Raw genomic sequence first — 19,747 nt, forward strand, 5'->3', positions numbered from 1 at the left:
GTGCCACACCCCCGGGGGCCAGGTCCAGGGCCACACCCCCGGGGGCCACATCCAGGGCCACACCCCGGGGGCCAGGTCCAGGGCCACACCCCGGGGGGCCAGGTCCAGGTCCACACCCTGGGGGCCAGGTCCAGGTCCACACCCCGGGGGCCAGGTCCAGGGCCACACCCCGGGGGCCAGGTCCAGGGCCACACCCCGGGGGCCAGGTCCAGGGCCACATCCCCGGGGCCACGTCCAAGGCCATACCCCGGGGCCACGTCCAGGGCCACACCCCCGGGGCCACACGCCCCTGTGTCTAGACTAGTGGCTGTGCTGCCAGGGCCACGCCTTGCTTGAACTCGGGACCTGGGCACTGTCCCTGAGCTTTTTTACTTAAGGCTAGTGCTCTACCACCCGAGCCACAGCTCCACCTCAGCGTTTTGGCAGTTAGTTGGAGATGAGAGTCTCATGGGCTTTCCCGTCATGGCTGGCTTTGAACCGTGATTCTCAGATCTCAGCCTTCTGCTGGGATCGCAGGTGTGAGCCATGGTGTCCGGCTCTCTGCAGTGCCTTTTAAGCACCTCTCCTCCTCCTGAGCCTCGAAGCTACTGAGGAATTTCTAGAGAAGAGGTCATGTGTGACCTCGAGGTCATGACCTCTGACCTGGGGGCCACAGCCACTTTCTGAGACCCACTTGTTAAGATTCTCGGATGGGTTTGAAACTGGAGAGATTTCAGCACTTGAAAACGGGACGATTGTCCCAGGGGTCCGGGTGGGTTCCAGCTCAGGGCCACACGGACCGAGCCGCTGCCTTGGGCCGGGCTGGGGGCTGACCGACCATCCCGTTCACTCGGGCTGACCGTCCACCCCTCCCTCCCTCGGGCTGACCGTCCACCCCTCCCTCACTCGGGCTGACCATCCACCCCTCTCTCCCTAGGGCTGACCGTGAAGCCTTCCCTCACTCGGGCTGACCGTCCAGCCTTCCCTCACTCGGGCTGACCATCCATCCCTCCCTCCCTCGGGCTGACCATCCAGCCTTCCCTCACTTGGACTGACCATCCAGCCCTCCCTCCCTTGGGCTGACCATCCACCCCTCCCTCACTCGGGCTGACCATCCAGCCTTCCCTCACTTGGACTGACCAGCCCTCCCTCCCTCGGGCTGACCGTCCACCCCTCCCTCCCTCGGGCTGACCGTCCAGCCCTCCCTCCCTCGGGCTGACCATCCAGCCTTCCCTCACTTGGACTGACCATCCAGCCCTCCCTCCCTCGGGCTGACTGTCCACCCCTCCCTCCCTCGGGCTGACTGTCCACCCCTCCCTCACTTGGATGGGGCTTGCAGCTGACCGTCCACCCCCTCCCTCGGGCTGATTCTACTCCCTCCATCCCCCCTCACTTGGGCCTGGGTTGGGGCTGGCCGTCACCTCCTCCCTCGCGGTGCTGTCTGGCCGCCCCCGTGTGGGTGTGGGTGCAGGGTGGAAGTCCCGGCCTCACCCTGGGGTCCTCACGGAGGCCAGGGTGGTGAGTCTGGAGGCTTCCGGAACCCTCAAGAAAGCCATCAGGTGCGACCGGCAGCCCTCTCCCACGCGTGAGGTCCACACCCTTGTTTGGCGTTCTCGGCCTTCACATCCACTCAGAACCGTGCCCAGTCTGTCGGGGGCGGCGGTCATCCCTGACCTTGGTCCTGCCCCACATTCAAGCCCAGCTCAGCAGGGGTGGCGACCCCAGCTCAAAGATGCCTCTGTCCTGGGAAGCGCTGAGGCCTCATCTCCAGTTTGGTCTGGATGGCCAGGCTTCTGCGTGGACTGGTGTGGGCAGCTGGAGAAGCCAGCCCGAGTCGGTGGCTCACGCCTGTCATCCCAGCTACTCAGGAGGCTGAGGTCCGAGGATCACGGTTCAAAGCCAGCACAGGCAGGAGAGCCAGCACAGGCAGGAGAGGCCAAGAGACTTCTTTTCTTTTCCTTTCCCCTCCCTCCTTCCCTCCTTCCCCTCCCCTCTCGCTCTCTTTCTTTTTCTTTTGTTGGTCATGGGGCTTGAACTCAGGGCCTGGGTGCTATCCCTGAGCATTTTATTCAAGGCTAGTGCTCTACTACTTTGAACCACAGCACCACTTCCAGTTTTCTGGTGGTCAGAGATAAGTCTCATGGACTTTTGCCTGGCCTGGTTTTGAACCACAATCCTCAGATCTCAGCCTCCTGAGTACCTAGGATTATAGGAGTGAGTGACCCGTGCCTGGCTTGAGAGTCTTCTTTCTAACCAGCAAAAAGCCATACGTGGAGCTGCTGCTCAAGAGGTAGAGCATCAGCCTTGAGCAAAAAAAAAAAAAAAGCTAAAGGACAGCACCTAGGTCCTGAGTTCAAGTCCCAGTAGCACCAAAAAGAAAAAAGGAAACCGGGGTTGTGTTGTGGATTTACCTTGTCCAAGCCACGGAGCCTGTCTGAGGTTGTGGCGGACGGTGGCTGCCCCCCCCCCCACTGTCTGTTGGAGCTGACCAGCTCCCGCTTTGGCCCTCCGGTGACCCACGCTGGTGGTTTCCCCAGGGCAGGGCTCCCATCTCTCACCCTGGGAAAGCGGCCCCTGGGGTCTGCGGGCCCTGACTCCTCTCCCAGAGCACGGCTCGTTCCCCAGGGCACGCATGGAGCCGCGGCCTCCGCCGCCTGCGTTCCCTCAGCCGACACCAGGCCCGGCTTTGCCCGCTTCCTGGTCATTTCTATGTCCTCTGCACTGAGGTCCCTCAGTGGTCCCAGAAATCCCTGTCCCAGAAAACCACCTAGGGTTGGTGCTTCACGCCTGTCCTAGCTACGGAGGGCGAGACTGGGCCGATCTCCATTCCAGTCCAGCTAGGGCAAAAAGTCCTCAGTAAACTGGTGTGGTAGTGCGGCCCCGTTCTCTTGGCTAGGGGATGCGGCAACAGGGAGGTCGAAGTCCAAGGGAGAGTATTTAAAAAAAAAGAAAAGCTATAGGTGGTAGAGATCCACCTTAGCAAGCACAAGGCCCTCCCTGAGTTTAAGCCCCAGTTCCACCAAGAATAAGTACGCGGATAAATGAAGCTCATGAGCAGGACAGACAGGACAGACAGACAGGCAGGAGGGGTGCCACTCCCGTCAGGATTGTGTGCGGCTCACGTTCCAGCGGTCGCTAGACCGGGTCTGCAGAGCACAGGCCGGCCCCAGGCCGTGCGGCCGCACTTCTGGATAAGTGCTTGTGAGAGTTAGAAATAGTCTCAATGAAGGTGATGCTGGCCACCGTGGCAGACAGGGCGATGCGTCAGGGGAATGTCGTGAAGGGAAGGACCCCCTCCCCCGCCATGTGCTCTTGGTGTGCGCGAGGTCGGGAGGCCCCTAGTGCCGGCCTCGCTGGCCGCAGACCTGTGAGCTGTCCTGACCACCAGCGCGCATCTGCTGTGCACACCTCTCGCAGTTACCACAAGAGTGGGTTCCCAACTGCTCACGCCTGTAATCCCGGCTACTGGAGAGGCTCAAGTGTGAGGATGGCGGTTCCAGGCCAGCCTGGGATAATGCACCTTGCTCCTTGGTGAAGCACGGGGGCGCACAAAGGGCTCCGCCTCTGGCTCCGGCCTCTGCCCGCCCCCGTCCCCTGGGGCTGTGGTTGCCACCTAGATGGATCGCCAGGGGCCTGGGCCTGAGTCGGGTCTGTGAGCCGGTTCCTGACATCCTCGGGTCTGGGGTTAGGACCCTCCTCCCGGGTTCTGTATGGACATGGCTAGACCTGGTGTGGGAGGGGCGTGGGGGGGCGTGGCCTGGCGCGGTACCGGGGCCCGGGCAGCCTGTGGGTGTGCCCTGTACCACCATTGACTGATTTGTACGTGACCCCCACCTGCCATTGTCACCCCAAGGGGCTGCCTGACCCCCACAGCCACAGGTCTCCGTGGTCCCTGGGTGGGGTGGGCAGCAGCTCCGTGGGTCCCCGAGCGTGGGTGCCACGGGCCCTGCCTGTGTTTGTCTCCCAGAGACGCCCTTGACCCTGGCCGCCCAGCTGGACGCGTCGGCGGAGGTCATCATAGCTCTGCGGAACGGCGGGGCGCACCTGGACTTCCGCGCCAGGGACGGGCTGACCGCCCTGCACAAGGCCGCCCGCGCCAGGAACCCTCTGGCCCTGAAGGTATGGCCCGAGTGGGCCTGGGGCCCTGCCCAGCCCAGCCCCCGGTGGCCAGGCGGCGGGCGGACCCTGCCCGGTGGGGCTCTGGGAGCGTGGGCCGGTCTCACTGTTCCCCGGGGCCTTGCAGGGGTTGGAGGCCATCGTCCAGCTCGGCTGGCCCCTGGTGGCGTGGAACCCGCTCGGTGCCTGGCCTCTGGGGCTCTGCACCCCTGTGTCGGGACAGCGTTGGGGCCCCACCCCTCCCTCGGCCGGTGACGGCGTCTCTGCCTCTCCACAGACGCTGCTGGAGCTCGGGGCCTCTCCGGACTACAAGGACAGCTGCGGGCTCACGCCGCTCTACCACACAGCCGTGGTGGGCGGCGACCCGTGCTGCTGCGAGCTGCTCCTGCGCGAGCGCGCCTCCGTGTGCTGCCCGGACGAGAACGGCTGGCAGGAGATCCACCAGGTACGGCCGGAGACCGTGCTCGCGGGTGCAGGGTGCCGGGTGCGAGGTTACACGCAAGCCCAGTGCCGGGGAAGCGAGGGGATCCACCAGGTACGGCCGGAGACGGCGCTCGCGGGCGTGGGGCGCTGGGTGCGAGGTTACGCGCAAGCCCAGTGCCCGGGAAGCAAGGGACGGGGTGCAGCCACCTCTCTCCAGGGTGTTTGGAGGGGAGTGGGGGGAGGGGTCGGGCCTGCGGTTTGCCCGCTTGAGTAATTTCAGGATTTGGGGATCCCTGGTTGTCTGGTTCCTGCCCTGGGTGCTGGGTGCTGGGTGCTGGGCTCTGGGCACCGGGGGCTGAGTTGGTGGCAGGAACTCAAGGGCTCTGCCTTGGGGCTGCTTCTGAGGTCACACGCGTACATCCAGGAAGCAGCGCCCAGCAGGTCTGCAGGGCCCAGACACCCGCATCCCCCAGTGCAGAGGCCTGCGCAGCTCCCCTCCCCCCTCCCTGGCTCCCCCTCTCCCCCTCTACTGGGTGACGGCAGGTCTCCCCCCCGGCCCGCCCTCCACTGGGTGACGGCAGGTCCCCCCCGCCCCCCTCCACTGGGTGACGGCAGGTCTCCCCCTGCCCTCCCTCCACTGGGTGACGGCGGGTTCCCCCTCCCCGGCCCCCCTCCACTGGGTGACGGCAGGTCCCACTCTCGCTCCCCAACGTTCGTGACGGTGTCCCCTGCCTGCTGTGGCCCAGGGTGGGGGGCTGTGGGGAGCCCCGCATCTCATCAGAAATCGTTCTGGTCCCCCATAGAAGCTGGGCTGCAGCCCTGAGGCCTTGGCTCAGAGTGCTAACCCCAGTGCCTCAAATCATCTCAGCCCGGGCCCACCCCACACCGCACCAGGCACCGGGCACCGGGCACCGGGCCCTCCCCGTGCCCCACGCCGCCTCCCGCCTCCCCCTGCCCCGCCTCCCGCCTCCCCCTGCCCCGCCTCCCGCCTCCCCCTGCCCCGCCTCCCGCCTCCCCCTGCCCCGGCTAGCTCCCCCCACCCCATCCTCAGCTCCCTGTCCCGGATCTCAGCCGGCACAGACCGCCCTCTAGTGGCCGTTCTGGGAAGTACCGTTCTCCCCAGAGCCAGGGAGAGTCCTTAGCTGTCAAAGGGCTAAAGGGGGGCCGGAACGGGGCCCAAACGGGGCCCCCCTTCTCCTCCTCGGCGGCCCCCCTGGTCCCAGCTTCCGCACACCCCGCCAGGCCCTGCTCCAACCCACGTTTCCACATCCCCAGAGCAGCCCGCGCAGAGCCCTGCGCGTCTCTGCTGATGGAGGAGTCTAGGCCCAGAGGGGTGAGGGGCTCAGGTGGAGCCACACAGCCAGCAGCTGGCTGAGCGCGGCTCGCTCGGCTTGTCTCCCCCGCCCCGAGCACTCACTTGGACCAGGACTATGTAATTATGGTGGAAGAAGAGACGGGGTGGGGGCGGGGTGGGCGGGCCGTGCTGGTTCTGATCCTGTTGGAGCGTCGTGGGGTTCTGGACTTATTTAAAGTCAGTCACTCTGTGGACAGCGCTGCCTGTAGCACTGGGGGTTTGATGGTTGCCTCACCTTCCAGAGCCTGGGGCCGCCCTGCCGCTCACGGGGGTGTGGGTCCTGGCGGCAGGGTGGACACGGGCGGCGGATGGGCGCAGAGCCACCATGCCGCCATGTGGCTGGGACCTGGGGACCCACAGGCCTCGGGGCGGGCGCCTGCCAGTGAGGCGCCTTCTCAGAATCAACTCAAGCTTTGGCTTGGGCTGGTAATTATCATCTTGCTTGCTTGCTTGCTTCCTTTCTCCCTCCCTCCCGGTCCCTCCCCGGTGATGTTGGTGTTTGGAACTCAGGGCTCTGGGCTTGCTTGGTTGGCGCTCTGCTACTTGGGCCACACTGCCCAAAGAGGTTTGCTCTGGTTTCTTTTGAGCTGGGGTCTTGCTTTTTGCCCGGGGCCGCCCTGTGTGGACAGCGCTGCCTCTGCTGATGGGTATGGAGTCAGAGCTGCGGGGCGGGGCCGGGCCGGGCAGGGAGGGTGCGTCGTCAGCAGTGTAGGCCCAAGCAGCAGCTGCGGGGTAAATGGCAAGGTGGAGATGGGGAGCTGCTGGGGGCCGAGCTGGCCGAGGCAGCCGGGGCCCGTGGGAGCGGGGCACGTGGGAGCGGGGCCCGTGGGAGCGGGGCCCGTGGAAGCGGGCCCGTGGGAGCAGGCCCGTGGTTCACCTGCGCTTTCGGGCTCAGCACTGCCCATCTGTGGTGTGCCGGCTGGCCCTGGGCTGAACTGAGATGGAGCGTCCAGCAGGTGGCAGTGCAGGGCTGAAGGAAGGTTTCCTGATTGCCGCCCCGGACTGGCTCAGGGCTAACATGGGCCAGGTGGGGACCCTCCGTGGACGGTCCTCCCCAGCTCCTCCCCGGCTCCTCCCCAGCACAGGGACTTTCCGCCAAGCACCCCAGGAACATAAGTGGATGCCTCGATCCACGGCAGGTTTCCCTCCCTCACGCCTCTGCCTCCCAGGGAGGTCATGGGCTTTTCCAGAGGCCATGTTTCTCAGCCAACCCTGGGATGGTTTTACCTATCTTCCTCCCCCCATCCCCCATCTCTCCGGAACACTGTAGTTTGGACTTGGCTTCGTGTGTGAGCCACACCTCTGCCCTGCCCTTCCCACGGTGGTCATTTCTGAGATGGAGCCTGGCTTTATGGTTGGGCTGGACTACGGTCCTCCTATTTACACGTCCCGCCGTGCCCAGCCTGTTCTGTTGAGATGGGGTCTCGTGAAGGGTGGTGTCCGGCTGCCTGGGGCTCTGTCCTTCCAGCCCAGCCCCCTGCACAGCTGGGATGGTAGGTATGAGCCACTGCGCCCACCCCGTGAACAGGGAGCTGTCCCACACACTTCACCCAGCCGTCCCTACCTCCCTGGCTCCTGGCATTCTACGTTCAGTTTTAGGTGACTGTTTCCATTCTCCCGTGTTGAGGGGAATCCCAAGAACCAATTCCTGCCCCTGGGGATTCGATTTGGGGAGCTGGAGCCTGGGGCAGGGAGCCTTCCCTCCGCTTCCCGCAGGCTGCAGACCCGGGCAAGGGTGCGGCGGGCGTCTGTAGACGGTGTGGGGTCTGGGTGTGGCTGGGCGTGGTGCGGGGGGCTCTGGGGCCTGTGGCTGGCCGGTCATCATCCGAGTGACCCGGGCGGCACCTGGGTGCCCGCTTTCTCTCCCTGGAGTAGTTTTTGGTGATTTTGGAGGCAGGGAGACCCACATCCTCCCAACCTTCCTCCCGCCGCCAGTCTGAGTGTGGCAGGCTTTTCCTGTCCTGTCATGACAAGCTGAGATTTGCAGATTCCGTTGCTGCTCCCACATGTCGTATGGTTTCTTATTTCTTTTTTTCTGGTCGTGGGACTTGGACTCTGGGCCTGGGCACTGTCCCTCAGCTCTTCAGCTCAAGGCGAGCGCTCTACCACTTGAGCCACAGAGCCATTTCTGGTTTTCTGGTGGTTTATTGGAGATCAGAGGCTCACGGATGTTCCTGCCCAGGCTGGCTTTGAGCCTCGATCCTCAGCTCTCAGCGCCCGACGGCTTACACTTTCTATTCTTGCCCCTTTACTTTTTAATTTATACCAGGGCAGACCCACAGATTTCCATTATTCGATTTTGTTAAAGAACAGCACTATTGGATAGAAGTCATTCAATAAGCATGTTGAATAATATAATAAGCCAAACACAGTTACTCATGCCTATAATTTCTAGCTGTTCAGAAGACTGAGATTTGAAGGGTCACAGTTCAAGGCCAGCCCAGGAAGAAAAGCCTGTGAGGCTCTATCCCCAATTAATCAACAAAAATCTGAACTGGAGGGGTGGCTCAAATAGTAGAGCAACAGCCATGAGCCAGAAGGCAGAGCAAGAATGTGAGCTCCTGAGTTCAGACCTTGGCACTGGCAAAATTCAGTTAATAAATGTTAGGGCCCCCGATGGGGCCGGGGAGCTCTCGGGGGGTGGCTCTGCCCTCGGGGGGTCCTCTCTTTTGGCTCCCTTCAGTGTGGGGTGCTGTTAGAAGCCCAGGTCAGGGAGAGCGGGCGCAGGACCTGGGGAGACACCAACCCCACCGATCCAGAGGATCGGTCCCTTCCAGAGGAGACGCGCTGGACGCCCCACGCAGCTGGCCTTGCCTGGCTGGTGTGTGACAGATCTCTGGCTCACGCAGTGTGCCTCAGGCAGTGTGCTACAAGTTGTGTGTGACCACATACAATGCATGCAGGCAAACACGTCGGCACCCTGGGAGTCTTTGCCTTCCCCTGCGTCTGCCAGTTCGAGGCCTGAGTACTCCCTTTTCTAGCCTGTGGGTTCTCTGATGGAAGTTCTCTGTGTGTGTGTGTGTGTGTGTGTGTGTGTGTGTATAGAAAACCAGGGAGAGTCTTGAGGACAATTCACACCCACATGTGGAAGCTACGTCCTGCCCAGGGTGCGGCTGTGGTGGTGGCAGTCGGTGCGGTGGCCGAGGTGGCGGCGGCTGACTGCGGTGCTCACTGGGGGGGGTGTGGGAGGGGTGCTGGCCTGGCGGAGCGCGGCCTGTGCCGGCTGGGCTGGCGGTGGCGGCCCCCACCGCTGGCCTCCTCAGTTCTGTGGAAGGAGCTTGCATTGATCGCGGAGTGTTTGTGCAGAGTTCCCTATTGATTTCAGAGCAATTAATTTAAGCCGTTACAAAGCTGCGCTCGGAGCTCCCTGGGGAGAGCCCATTAGCCCATTGTTTCTTCTGTGGAGGGGATCGGGTTTCCGGCCCAAGGGGATCCGGGCCGCCAGGCCTCCCTTCCACGTCCTGGGCAGCCAGCAGGTTCTGGCCCTGCCCTCCGCGAGCCTGGCCTCTGTCTGTGTGTCTGTCTCTCTCCTGCTCCTTTCCCCCTGGCTGACGGCCCCAGCTGCCCTTGCCCTGTATCTCTGAACCCCACGGGTCCTGCAGCCATGTCCGGCTCCCCCCTCCCCCACTGGGCTGGCAGGCTTATGGAGAATTTGGGGCTCAGAGCTGGCAGGAGGGCAGCGTGCCCTCAGTGGCCCCGTGTCCAGGGCCGTGGACTGCGGGGGATGGGGGTATGGGTGAAGGTGGGGAGGGCCTGGGGGATGGGGGAGTGGGTGAAGGGGAGGGCGGGTGTGTGGCTGGGGCGGGGAGGGCCTGGGGGAGGGCGGGAGTGGGCGAAGGCGTGGGGGGCTGCGGGGGATGGGGGTGTGTGGCGGGGGCGGGGCTCCCACGCGGGCTCTCCCATGGCTCTGCGTCTCAGGCCTGCAGGTACGGCCACGTGCAGCATCTGGAGCACCTGCTGTTCTACGGCGCGGACATGGGCGCGCAGAACGCCTCAGGCAACACCGCCCTGCACATCTGCGCCCTCTACAACCAGGTCAGTGCCGTGGCGCGGCCCTGAGTGGGGAGACCCCGCCACGCTGAGAGACAGACTGGCGGGCCGGGGCGCGGTGCGAGGGAGGTCCCTGGGGTCCGGGACGGAGGGTCCCTGCACAGGGCGCGGCACAGGGCGCGGCTTTCTTTTTGTGTGTGTGTGTCCGGTTGTGGTGCCTGAACTCTGGGCCTGGGCGCTGTCCCTCAGCTCTTCAGCTCAAGGCTAGCGCTCTACCACTTGAGCCACAGCGCCGCTTCCGGCTTTTTTCTTTTTGCTTATGTGGTGCTGAGGAATCGAACCCAGGGCCTCAGGCATGCAAGGCAAGCGCTCTACCACTGAGCCACCTTCCCAGCCCGGAGCGGCTTTCTTGTACCCACCAAGGCCTCATCTAGGAAGCGCAAAGGTGGGGTGCGGTGCCCACCGCGGCGAGCCCTGGCACAGGCTCGGGCGGGGCGGGGGCAGCCATGGACGCACCTCGCCCACCAGAGAAAGATAGTTCCTTGGGTGCTTTGGTTTTGGTTTTGTTTTGTCGGTCGTGGGGCTTGAACTCTGGGCCTGGGCACTGTCCCTCGGCTCTTCTGCTCAAGGCCAGTGCTCTACCACTGAGCTACAGCGCCACTTCTGGTTTTTCTGGTGGTTTATTGGAGATAGGGGGTCTCAGGGTCTTTCCTGCCTAGGCTGGCTTTGAACTGCGATCCTCAGATTTCAGCCTCCTGAATAGCTCACAGGCGTGAGCCACCGGCGCCCGGCTGTGCTTTGGTTTTAAAACCACTTGGTGCCAGGCACAGGTGACACGCGCCTGTCATCCTAGCTACTCAGGTGGCTGAGAGCTGAGGATCACGGTTCAAAGCCAGCCCGGGTAGGAAAGTCCACAAGACTCATATCTGCAAAACAGCAGGGCTGGAGGTGTGGCTCACATGGTAGAGCACCAGCCGAGCAAGCAAACAAAGCCAATTCCACTATGGGAAGAGAAGACAAAAACAACTCAACCCTGCTGTCCGGGCATGGAGACGCGTTCTGATGGTTGCCAGCCAGCGACCCCCTGGCCCTTCCATGCCCAGCGGGTGCCTGTGGCCGGCAGCTGGGCCCCAGGCGGCCAGCCGCGCTCAGCGCCCCCCCCCTGGGTCTGTTGAGCGACTTTCCTCTTCTCTGCTTGCAGGACAGCTGCGCCCGAGTGCTGCTCTTTCGGGGCGGAAACAAGGAATTGAAAAACTACAACAGCCAGACGCCATTTCAGGTAAAGGGCGTGTGTGCACGGGCCAGGGCCGTGTGTGTGTGTGTGTGTGTGCGCGCGTGCGTGTGTGTGCGCACGTATGTGTGTGCGCGCGCGTGTGCGTGTGACATGAGCTCCTGTGTGCCGTGTCTGAGCTCTGCCCCATCACGGCACTGACACCGTGACATCTAGGCTGGCTCCTTTCAGACCAAACTGCGCGTGGCACAGACATTTATCTCTGTGGAACATTCCAGAAAGGAAACAAAGTCACGGCTGTTCCTATTTCTGCAGCTGTTGGGCAGCACTGGCTCCGCTGCCTCTCACCCATGGAGGGGGCACCCCTTAGTCCACCGCCACCCCACCACCCCTGCCACCCCAGAATGGATGCAAAACAACCCCGCCCAGCCTGGGCAACGTGCGTCTGACACACACGACGAGCATCGTCACCCTTTTAAATATCTGCAGGACACGGGTCCGAGGTCCACTCAGGGCACTCAGCGGTCGGTCACCCTGACAGGTTCAGAACCTTCCGGCACCCCCGCGTTGCACTTCCTCCCGCCCGGGATGGCGGTGGAGCTGCTCCCCTGCCCGCTTGCTGTGGTGGCGATGGTGGGCAGCCTCACCACGGCGGTGTCAGGACTTCACGTGCCGGCTCGGTGCTCCCAGGCAGGTCCTGGCGCAGATGTTACGGTTCCCTCTTTCGTCTTACGTTTCTTTTCTGAGCCAGAGTCCCGCCTGGCTCCCAGGCTGGCCCTGAACTTCTGGGCCCAGGTGATGTTCCCGCCTCCGCCCGCAGGTGGTGCTGTCAGGGCTGGCTGCCGGAGTCCTTACGAGAATCGAGAATCGTCTAAGGCTCCGTGCCAGGTGCCTGCGTGGGTGTCCGCGTTTTTAGACACCGGCCGGCCGCATGAACTGAACGCTGGAGCCTGTCCTTGTCTGGGCGTCCTTGGTGCATCTTCCTGAGCTGGGGAAAGTCTTCAGGGCAGAGCGGGCTGCCTCGGGTCGCTGTCTGATCCTCCTCTTGGGCTGGAAAACGAATCCATTCGCTCCGGGCCCTGGGCCCAGGAGCTCCGTAGCCACGGGGGAGCGTCCTGAGCGCGAGCGCGGCTCCTGGGGCTCCAGGGTGACATCTTGTTGCGTGTCCTTGGGTGGTACACAGGCCTGGGAGACGTGGGGTCCTGGGCGTCCCAGGCGTGAACCAGTGAACTGTGGCTGCTTCCACCTTCTGCCTCTCGGGAATGGCTGGGCCTGGCTTGGAGATGTCGTTGGCCATTCAGTTGTGTGTTTCTTTGGGCTTCAGGAATGTCAGCTGGCGCAGTGGCTTACACCTGTGATCAGCTGCTGAAAATCGGGAGGATCGTGGTTTGCAGTCAGCCCGAGCTAGGCTCCCATGGCCATGTCTGAAATTCTAGTTACTCAGGAATCTGAGACCTACAGGATCAGGCTCAAAGCCAGCCAGCCTGCACCATTCCATCTCCAACTAACCTGCAAAAAGTTGGGGTGGAGGCATGGCTCAGATGGCAGAGCACCAGCCATGACCTGGCAGCCAATAAGCACAAAGCCATAAGTCCTGAACTCAGGGCATTTCTAACTTTTAATTTATATATAAATATATTTTAAAAAAGACTCTAGCTCAGGTGGCACCAAATGGAAGGGACACGCAGACAAGGCACAGAATGGGCTGGGTCTGTGCCACTGTGGAAGCTGCCTTCCCGGCACCTCCTCGGTCCCTGAACCCAGAGAACCTCTGAGCCCTGGGGTTTGGGTTTCCAGAGGCTTCATTTCATATGTGGCCAGCATCTAGCCTTGTCCCCAGCCCTGCCCTTCAGCCCTGTCCCCAGCCCTGTCCCCAGCCTGTCCCCAGCCCTGGGCTGGGCTGGAAGTTGCAGTGGTCTGGTCTCAGGGCTGGCCTCCCCGCTCCAGCTGCCCCGGGAGTCTCTGGACTTCCGCTGTGGAGTGAGAAGGCTCTGGGCCGGCTGCATAGGCCACGCTTGCCACCTGCTGTGTTCTTGCTTCCTGCTTGAGAACTCCTCTGACCTGGGAGTGGCCGGCTCCATCTCCGGCTCCGGCTCCCGTGCCGTCCAGCAGGCAGGGCGTGGCATGCCAGGAGGCGGGGGCGGGGAGGGGGGAGGCCCAGCTTTTTAAGTCTAATCAAAGTTGTGTGAGTCTCATTTGAGATTCAGACTCTGTGTTCCCATGGAAACGGACGTGGCAGTTGTATTTCTAGATGGGAGAGGACCTGACAGTCCCAAATGTGGCTGGAGGACGATCCATATTTATGATGGAAGGCGACCAGGGCCGTGTTCCTCGTGGCAGCGGGGCCCCTGCGTGGCCCGTGGGGCATGCAGGGCTTTGGGGTTGGGGAGCAGGGACCCAGGGGCAGCTGCTCTGAGCAGCCATGGCCAAGGATGCGGGGCCCTCGGGCTGTCATGGGCACAAAGGAGAAGAAAAATAAGGTGTGTGGGGGGGGGGCGGGGAGGAGAGGGAAGCCAGGTGGTGTGTGCGGCAGGGCGCTTCTGTGCTGGGCCCTGCACGGCTTCTGGGGTGAGCAGAGACGCAGGCCTGCAGGGGAGTCGCTGTCGGTGGGGTACACCCCTGCTGGAATTCGGGAAGCCACTCCACGCCAGTGTCTTCCGGCCCCGGGGTGGGGGGGTTTAGTCTGGGTGTCCTTGGCTTGTGGCCACAGCACACCAGCGTCTGGTCCTACAGCCCTCTTCTGGGCGCGTGTGACCATGCTGCCCCTCCCGCCACCATCCTCGCGTCCCCTCCTTCCTCCCCTCCTCCACGCTCAGCCTTCCTGGAGAGGCCTCGTGGCACGGCTTCCAGAGTGGGGGCCGGGCGTCTTTGGGGCCGCTGTCCTGTCTTCTTGGTGTGCATGCATGCATGGGCAAATGCAGTGGCCCCAAGGCCCTAGATCCTGATAGATGGCACACCTTGCACTAGGTTCTCCTCAGAAAATCTCCCTGTTAGCTGGGTGCAGCAATATACACCCGTAATCCCAGCAACTCAGGCCCTGGCCTGGCCAGCACAAGCCTGGGCCCGAGCCTGGTGGACATAAAGACATGTTCACGTGGTCTGCAGCTTACCCGGGCTGCCCCAGCTCTGAGCTGGCCCCGTGGTGGCAAAAATCCAAACCACTGTCAGCAAAATAGATAAACAAGCAGGAGACACGGTCCGGCAGCCCCCGCCTGCTCTTGACTGGCATCTCTGGGGCCAGTGAATCTCCTGTACGGATTTTTCCCCCCTATTAACATTTTGAGAATAAGCCCTTAGAGATTTGGTATTTAAGAACTGGTATTTATTCAAGAGAAAGAAATCTCAGCCAGCCGTGACATTCACGAGGCCAAATTGATCTCGTCAGCAGGAGATGGCCGTCCCGAGTCAGGAAGGCCTCTGTCCTGCCCGCTGGGCTGGGCTGGGGCACCGGGAGGGGAGGCCCCGCTGCACGGGACGCCCCACCGGGCCGTCTATCATCAGGGCTCCTGGACTTGCTGGAGTCACAAGAAAGGGAGCAGAGTGGCCAGGCAGCATGGAAAAGAACATCGGAGGGTTTGCAGACATCCTCTGCCTTCTCTTGAACGAAGTCCTTGGGGTCTCAGGCAGGCATCTGTCGGGGTAGAGCCCGGTGTTTTTATCTGTGTGTTTTGCTGCTGGTGCTGGGCTTGAACTCGGGGCCTCGTGCTCTCACTTGGCTTTTCCCCTCAAGGCTGGTGCTCTACCACTGAGCCACAGCTCCACTTCTGGCCTTTTGCTGGTTAATGGGACATGGGAGTCTCCCAGATTTGTTCACCAGTGCTGGCTTTGGGCCCGGATTCTGAGCTCTCAGCTTCCTGGGGTTGCAGGTATGAGCCGCGGCACCTGCTCTGCCTGTGTTTTTATTCAACTGCGGATTGCAGTCGGGTTGGATCCGTGAGATACATGCAAAAGAAAAGTTAGCATCGGAGCCGACTTCGCTTCCAGACAGGAGAGAATCAGCTGCAATTTTAGGGAGACATTGGGAGGGTGGCCTGTGTGTGCAGTGGCCCCTCTGGGCTCTGGACAGCGGGGCAAGACCGTGTCCCCTGCCCAGCTGGGTTCCCGTTCCTGTGCTCGGCTCACCGGGGCAGAGCAGAGGACTAACCACAGACTCCATTCCTGTGAAGATACATGCATAACACTTACGTGTATCAGACACACAATGTGTGCAAACCAACCATGCACACACATAGCCACACACATAGCACATACATGCAGACATGTACACGCATGCCAGCACACCCATGCTCATGCAGCCGCACATGTGCGTGTGCTCACACACGTGTATGGAGTCACTGATGGGTGTGTGTATAAACCTGCATGTACATGTGTGTGCCGCGTCCATGCGTGTGCACACACGTCCACACACGGCCTCTGCGTGATGCCGGTGCGGCCCCTCCTCACTCCCAGGGCCGTGTGTGCTGTGCAGGCTGTGAACGGCGTGCAGTGAAACCCTGAGTTCCGGTCGTCTGCAGCGGTCCTCCTCTGGCTGTTTATGCCGCAGTGACACACACATCGCGGTGCCTTCCCTTAATTTTAGTGTTGATTTTTAATGATGGCTTTTTAAGTTTTTTAATTTGAGTGTATCATTACATGAAGTGCTCGCTTTATTTTCAAGTTGGAACTATAAAATGAAATCCACCACAGTGCAAGCCAGCGCCTCCCTGCTCTCCGCCCTGCGCTCCCGCTCCGTGCACTGAGGACAGGCGTGGAAGCTATCCTTCTATCCTGGGGAGAGGGACGCACCTAGGAAGCTCGGGCTGTTACGGGCAGTGGTGGCCACTGTAATGGATGAGGAGACATGTTAAGTCACGTGGCCAGAGCCACACAGCTGGCACCCGTGAGCCGGGACCGAGCCAAGCCGGCCCTGTGCCCGGCGTGCTAGCTCCCCGGTGGGCGTCAGGGGTGGACTCACGGAGTCTGAGCAGGACCGAGGTGTGCAGGGGCCGAGGGAGGGCGGGTGCCAGGTCCCGCGGGGGAGGGGGGGAGCAGCCAACGCGGGAGGTGCTAACGGTGCGGGAGGCACCATGCACAGTACTCCAGAATGCCGCGGCACGTGCTATCAGTGAGAACTGCGTGGCCAGGCCGGGGGCAGGTCCTCGAGGTGACCTGTCCACCGTCTCTGAAGCAGCTCCCTCTCCTGTACCTCTTTCCCATTTCCCATCAGAAGCAAGCAGCTCATGTCCAAACCACAGGCCTGGGGCCAGCGCACCAGGCTTGGTAGCTCAGGGCAGAGCAAGGAGCCGCGGGCTGATCTTGCAGGGAGGAGGCTGTCCGGGGCTCGGCCTGGCCCAGGACTCCAGCTGCCCTGATTTCCCTCTGCCAGGCTGCTGGCCCTGGGCACAGACCCAGCGAGAGAGGGACCGCAGTCCTGTTTGTACCTGCACCTGTCTCCATGCACCCAGATGCCGGGCGCAGAGGCTGCGGGGAGGGCGGGACTTCCTTCCGTTGGACGTTTGAATGGCACCCGTGGACAAGGTCAGCAGCATTTCACGCTCCCTCAGAACTCCGGAACCCATTCCTGAAGCCGGCTGTGCTCACACGTGAAGGGTTGGTGGGTGGTGGAGTGTGCGTGAGCAGGTGTGCACACGTGGGCACGTGTGTGTGCATGTGAGGAGCACCAGGACTTAGCCCTGCTGATCTCTCCGGCTTTTCCTACGGCTGGGGACGGGGCGGGCTCGCAGTGGGCGGGCAGGCGGGCAGCAGGTGTCCGTGTCCGCCGGGCGGGCCCCACCCCGCAGGCCTCTCCCCCTGTCGGCTCACGTTCAGCCCTGCCCCCTGGGATGGGGGCTCTGTTCCTCCGGCCTCCGTGTCCCCCCCCCCAGCAGGACAGCTGGGCGCTGATCCCCGGTTGGCAGCGGGACGCATTAGCCCGGCTTTGGTGGATCACGGACAGGCATTGGTCGGCGTGGCTCTCCTCAGCCTGTTCTGCAGGAGGCCCCACGCTGACTGCCAGCGGCACGGCTGGGGGGGGGGCGCGTGGATGCACACACCCGTGCCTGCCAGCCCCGGGGACCTGTGCTGGGAGAAGCCCACAGGACCCCGCAGGGCTGCACTGGAGGGCAGAGGGCGCTGGGACGGAGCATCGCCTGCATGACCTGTCCTCACAGGGCCTGCTCTGTCCTGTCCACCCCAGCGGGCGGGCGGGCGGGCAGCAGGCGGGCGGCGCACGAGCAGCCCCTTGGGGCTTCCTGCTTCCTGTGTACTCTCTTGTCTTCAGCCCGATGCTTTGGCTCTTTCTTGAACGTGGTGGCCACACTCTGGTTGTTCACGGGGGCAGGGCGCCCGTGCCGCGGCCGGGGCCGTGGGCTGCGTCTGGCCGGAGTGGTGGGAAGCCCAGGCCTGGCGCGGCTCCATCCCTCCCGCTAATGGCAGGCAGGCACCGGGGTTGGACCGCAGAGTGCACGCCAGCGCTGTTCTCGGATTATTGTCCCTTGTTATCTGTCCACAGATGGCACAGGAATCACAGCCGGAGGAGCTAACGCGTTCCGCACAGGGATGGAGTTGCTAGGGGATTTGGGGGGCTGGGGAGAGAGCACAGTCTGTGAGTGTATGTGGCGGATCTGGGGACGCAGCCCTGAGGATTTGAGATGAGATGATTTCTAGTGGCAGCAAAGTGTCCCCAAGAGACCACGTTCTATGTTTAAAAGAAGACATCCGTGTTGTGATGGATTCCATCAGGGCCTGGGGCACGCTGGCCGAAGTCACTAAGAAGCGGGGCCCTGGTGGCTCCCGCCTGTCATCCTAGCTCCTCAGGAGACTGAGATTTGAGGGTTCGAAGCCATCCCAGCCAGGAAAGTCTGGGAGACTCTTCTCCCCAGGGAACCACCAGAAAACCAGAAGTAGTGCCGTGGTTCAAAGTGGTAGAGCATCAGCCTTGAGTGAAAGAGCTCAGGGACAGCACCCAAGCCCCTAGTTCAAGCCCCCCATGACGGATGGAAGGAAGGGAAGGGAAGGAAACGGAAAGAAGGAAGGAAAGAAGGAGGGTAGGAAGGAAGGAAGGAAAGAAGGAAGTATGGATCCCTGGGAAAGGCTGGCACAAGCCAGTGACAAGAGGATCAGGTCGCCCCAGGCCCTGTCCCTCCCAAGGTAGAGGAAGGGCGTCCAGAGCTGAAGGGCGCTGTTGTCCAGAACGCCCCGACGTTTGCTGTCTCCAGAATTTCCTCCTTTCCCGACACTGTGCGTCTGCGCACACACTGGTTACGGCACTGAAAGGCTTTTCTGTGCCATCCCAGACTTCTGGGCTCCGTGAAGGCCCCAGGATGGGAGCTGGGCCTTCAGGAAGCCTGGAAGTTGTGCCAGGGGACGGTGGGGGAGGCGGAGGGAGCGGAGCGGCAGCCTTGTCACGGAGCCGAGCAGTTCTTGCTGGTGCGCCCCTGCGGGTCTCCAGTGGGCTCTAGAGTGGCCGTCAAGCACGGCAGACTGGCGCTGCCTCCCTGAGGCTCCGGAGGGAGAGGCCGTAGAGCCTCGGCACTGCCTGGGGTCCTGTCACGGGCCCCAGGTCTGATAGCCCCACACAGGACCCCCGGGGCTCCCTGAGATCTCCTCGCATCCGCGTCCATAGCCAGTTGAGAAAGCCATCCATTTAAGAGCAGTCAGGGCCGCCTTGCTGCCCCAGGGCACGGCTGGGGCCGTGGGCTGCGTGCCTGGCCACCGTCCTGCAGCTCGAGGTCACGTGGCTGGAAGGCTCTGCACGGCTGGAATGTGTCAGGGCCTGCCCCGGCCACCAGAGCCCTTCCCTGGGGGAAACAGGCCTTTTACGCCGCTTCCATGTGAAGTCATAGCACCTTTTAGAACCACCATTGGACCCCCCCATCATCTTTTTTAGGCTCAGGTCCCCGCGTGGAACCTTTGAGTCCTTGGCTTGTAGTTAGTGATTTTGTATTATTCACAAGGATCTTTAAACATTGTTTTGTGGAGCTGTATTAATTGCACCTCTCTGTGCAGCCGCTGTGCTTTTCCGCCTGCGTACTGCGTCTTCCCCTTCTCCCCAGGCCCCAGAAACCTCCACCTGACCGCTAAGCCAGCGCTCCCCGTCTCTCACCTAACGTAGCGTAACAGGACATAACGTAACATCACATCCTTCAGGGCCATCCACTTGGCTGCAAAGGACAGGATTCTATTCTTCATGGCTGAATAGCATTCCAGCGTGTACACACGCCGCATTTCCCTGTCCATTCCCCTGTGGAGAGGACATCTGGGACCCACGTCCATGGTAAACATGGACACGCAGGGCCCCTCCACGCAGGAATACAAAACGCTCTGTCATTAGCCACCGGGGCGACGGAGGCCCATCAGCTCACCAGCACGCTGTGAGACTCTGTCTCCGCCTAGCCAGCCGGCCGCAGCGTACACACCGTAACTTCCGTGCTGATGGAGACGAGGGGCCCCCTCCGATGGGGGTCTAAGCGCCCCTTTTAGGGAAACCCCCTCTTCTGCGTCTTCCTCCTTTCCCTCCCTCTCTCCTCCCTCTGTGTTCTGCTTTCTCCTCAATTTTACCTGTGTTATTCCCAGACTTGCTCTAATAAGGTAAACTCCGCCCCCCCAAGTTTTTATTCCTCAAGGTATTGGAATGTAGTTTTCCGTGGTTTAATGGCGCGGGATTGAGTTCGCAA

At 62.2% G+C, this 19,747-nt stretch overlaps 1 protein-coding gene across 2 annotated transcripts in view; it reads left to right on the forward strand.

Annotated features, from left to right (window-relative positions):
* Shank2 (SH3 and multiple ankyrin repeat domains 2) overlaps positions 1-19,747 on the forward strand; it is a 289,122-nt gene that overhangs the window by 16,492 nt on the left and 252,883 nt on the right. For both annotated transcript variants that reach the window (XM_042670380.1, XM_042670381.1), the window contains exons 5-8: positions 3,947-4,098; positions 4,373-4,540; positions 9,791-9,907; positions 11,064-11,141. In XM_042670380.1, coding sequence (XP_042526314.1) covers positions 3,947-4,098; positions 4,373-4,540; positions 9,791-9,907; positions 11,064-11,141 — 515 coding nt within the window. The remainder of the gene's footprint in view (positions 1-3,946; positions 4,099-4,372; positions 4,541-9,790; positions 9,908-11,063; positions 11,142-19,747) is intronic.

Source organism: Dipodomys spectabilis, unplaced genomic scaffold (genome assembly GCF_019054845.1).
Source record: "Dipodomys spectabilis isolate Male_0828 unplaced genomic scaffold, ASM1905484v1 ptg000544l, whole genome shotgun sequence".
Classification (NCBI taxonomy): domain Eukaryota; kingdom Metazoa; phylum Chordata; class Mammalia; order Rodentia; family Heteromyidae; genus Dipodomys; species Dipodomys spectabilis.